This window comes from Elephantulus edwardii, unplaced genomic scaffold, assembly GCF_000299155.1.
Source record: "Elephantulus edwardii isolate Elephantulus edwardi_28Jun2011 unplaced genomic scaffold, EleEdw1.0 scaffold00080, whole genome shotgun sequence".
Classification (NCBI taxonomy): domain Eukaryota; kingdom Metazoa; phylum Chordata; class Mammalia; order Macroscelidea; family Macroscelididae; genus Elephantulus; species Elephantulus edwardii.
The window spans coordinates 443,002-445,125 of record NW_006399830.1 but is presented as its reverse complement, the minus strand read 5'-3'; the positions used below and the strand labels follow the sequence as shown (position 1 = coordinate 445,125).

Sequence of the window (2,124 nt, the reverse complement as noted above, 5' to 3'; positions counted from 1 at the left end):
GGTGGTCAGCGGAGCAGAGCAGTGGCTGTCCCTGACCGTCAGCTCGGCCTGGGCACGGGGTGGTCAGCGGAGCAGAGCAGTGGCTGTCCCTGACCATCAGCTCGGCCTGGGCACAGGGTGGTCAGCGGAGCAGAGCAGTGGCTGTCCCTGACTGTCAGCTCGGTCTGGGCACGGGGTGGTCAGCGGAGCAGAGTGGGTTCTGCACACCCAGCTCAGAGCAGGGTGCGTCGTCTGGCTGATGTTACCCCCTCGGGGTTAAAGCAGGATAGTGTGTGTGGGATGGAGCTGGACCGCTCAGATGGTAAGAGGCATGAGGTTCCATGTGTCACCAGAAGCCTGAGGACGTGCAGCCTCGGCCTCGAGTGCCTCAGATGTATAGGCTTCCGGAGCCCTGGTGGCGAGGTGGGCCAGGCTCTGGGCTGCAGATGGGGACGGTCAGTAGTTTGAGAGGGAACTAAAGGTTTACAGCTTTGGGGAGCCCCCAATGAAGGGGCCCTAGGAGTTACAATGAAGACAGCAGCAGCTGTGTTTGTTCGGGGACTTGGTTTGAGGGAGCGCTGCCTCTTGCATGCTGCATTGAGCACCCCGCAGGCTGAAGGCTGCAGCCGCCTGTGGCAAGCTCTGGGGCCTCTCCCCACGGCAGGGGTGCACTCCTGTCTCTGCCCCATTCAGTCGTTCTCTCGACATTGACACCTCTCGGCACGCTGCTGCACCTTGAGCAGCCCGCGAAGCCCCAGGCCCACGGTGGTCAGCAGTTCTGACTCCTGACTGCCCATTGGTTTTGGAAGCAGCAGGTGGATGCAAACCAGCAACCTTTCAGTTAGCAGCCCAATGCAGGCCCCACTGCGCCACCAGGCAGGCACCAGGGAACCAAGAACCACGGCGATCTGCCCTGTCGGGGCCTTGCCCTGTCCTGCCCCTCATTTTCTCGTTTCCCAGGGTGCACTGGAGATGAACTCCCCGTCTGCCCCAGGCTGGCCTGCCGGGTCGCCCACATTATTCAGATTCAGGTTTTAGTCTTGAGATGGTGGCAGTCAGTGCAGCTGTCAATGACACAGCGTCCAACTCTGGTTCAGAGTTGACAGGAGGATGGAGATTCATGTTCCTGGTTCTGTGTGTTAAGCCAAGAAACAGATTTTTACATGCCAGCATGCACCTGTTATGCGCCACGCCCAGGCGTGGTGGCTTTGAGGTGGCTGGAGGCAGCCCAATCACAAGACCTCGCCGCTGTGGAGCTCTGTGGTCTGCACGGCTGTGGTTGGGCCATATCACGGGATCTGCACAGTGTGAGGCCAGGCCACACGGTGGGGGTGGGGGTGGGGGGGTGTTTGTGTGGCCCAGGGTTGGGCCACATGGCAGGGTCAGGCCGCACGGCAGGTTCTGTGTGGGCCGTAGACTGGCCGCACAGCCGGGTCTGCGTGGCCCGGGGTCGGGCCACACTGGGGTCTGCATGGCCTGGGGTCGGGCCGCATCGTGTGGCCTGTGTGGTCAGGCTGCACGGCAGGGCCTGCATGGCCTGTGGTCCGGCTGCACGGCCGGGTCTGTGTGGCCCAGGGTTGGGCTGTGTTGCAACTTCTTGAGCCTTTGGATGTTTCGTGGTCTGACTGTTGGTCCCCAGGCCTTTTTCCTGGTCCATCTTGGGAGGAAGTTGTGCTGAAACCTGCCCGGTGTTGTGCCAGCACCCAGGCCGTGTGTGATGGGACAGGAGAGGTGGTTGTGTGTGAGTGGAACTGTTTGGAACTGGACGACTCACCATCTCAGAAAGCAGAATGTCACCGTGGAGCCACCACGCCCTTGCTGTCAGGGAAACCTGTGAATGCCCTGTACCCCAGTGGCAGCCCCCTTCTCACTTACCCCCTCTCGGTCCCTCCAGGAGGAGAATAAACAGATCCTGGCTCGGCAGAAGTCCAGCTCCCAGTCGGACTCACATGAGGAGGAGGTGGTCTCCCCGATGCCCCCCAACCCTGTGGTGAAGGCCCGCCGCCGCCGTGGGGGCGTGAGCGCAGAGGTGTACACCGAGGAGGATGCCGTGTCCTACGTTCGGAAGGTGAGGGCTTGCCAGATGCAAGGGTAGGAGGTGAGGGCATGGGGGAGGTGAAGGGGGAGGTGAGGGCATGGGGGAGG

General features: G+C 61.9%; 1 protein-coding gene across 1 annotated transcript in view; it reads left to right on the top strand.

Moving 5' to 3' along the window:
- The window catches only part of PRKAR1B (protein kinase, cAMP-dependent, regulatory, type I, beta), a 103,640-nt gene that overhangs the window by 12,911 nt on the left and 88,605 nt on the right, over nucleotides 1–2,124 (top strand). Inside the window, exon 2 of the mRNA XM_006889601.1 lies at nucleotides 1,874–2,047. Coding sequence (XP_006889663.1) covers nucleotides 1,874–2,047 — 174 coding nt within the window. The remainder of the gene's footprint in view (nucleotides 1–1,873; nucleotides 2,048–2,124) is intronic.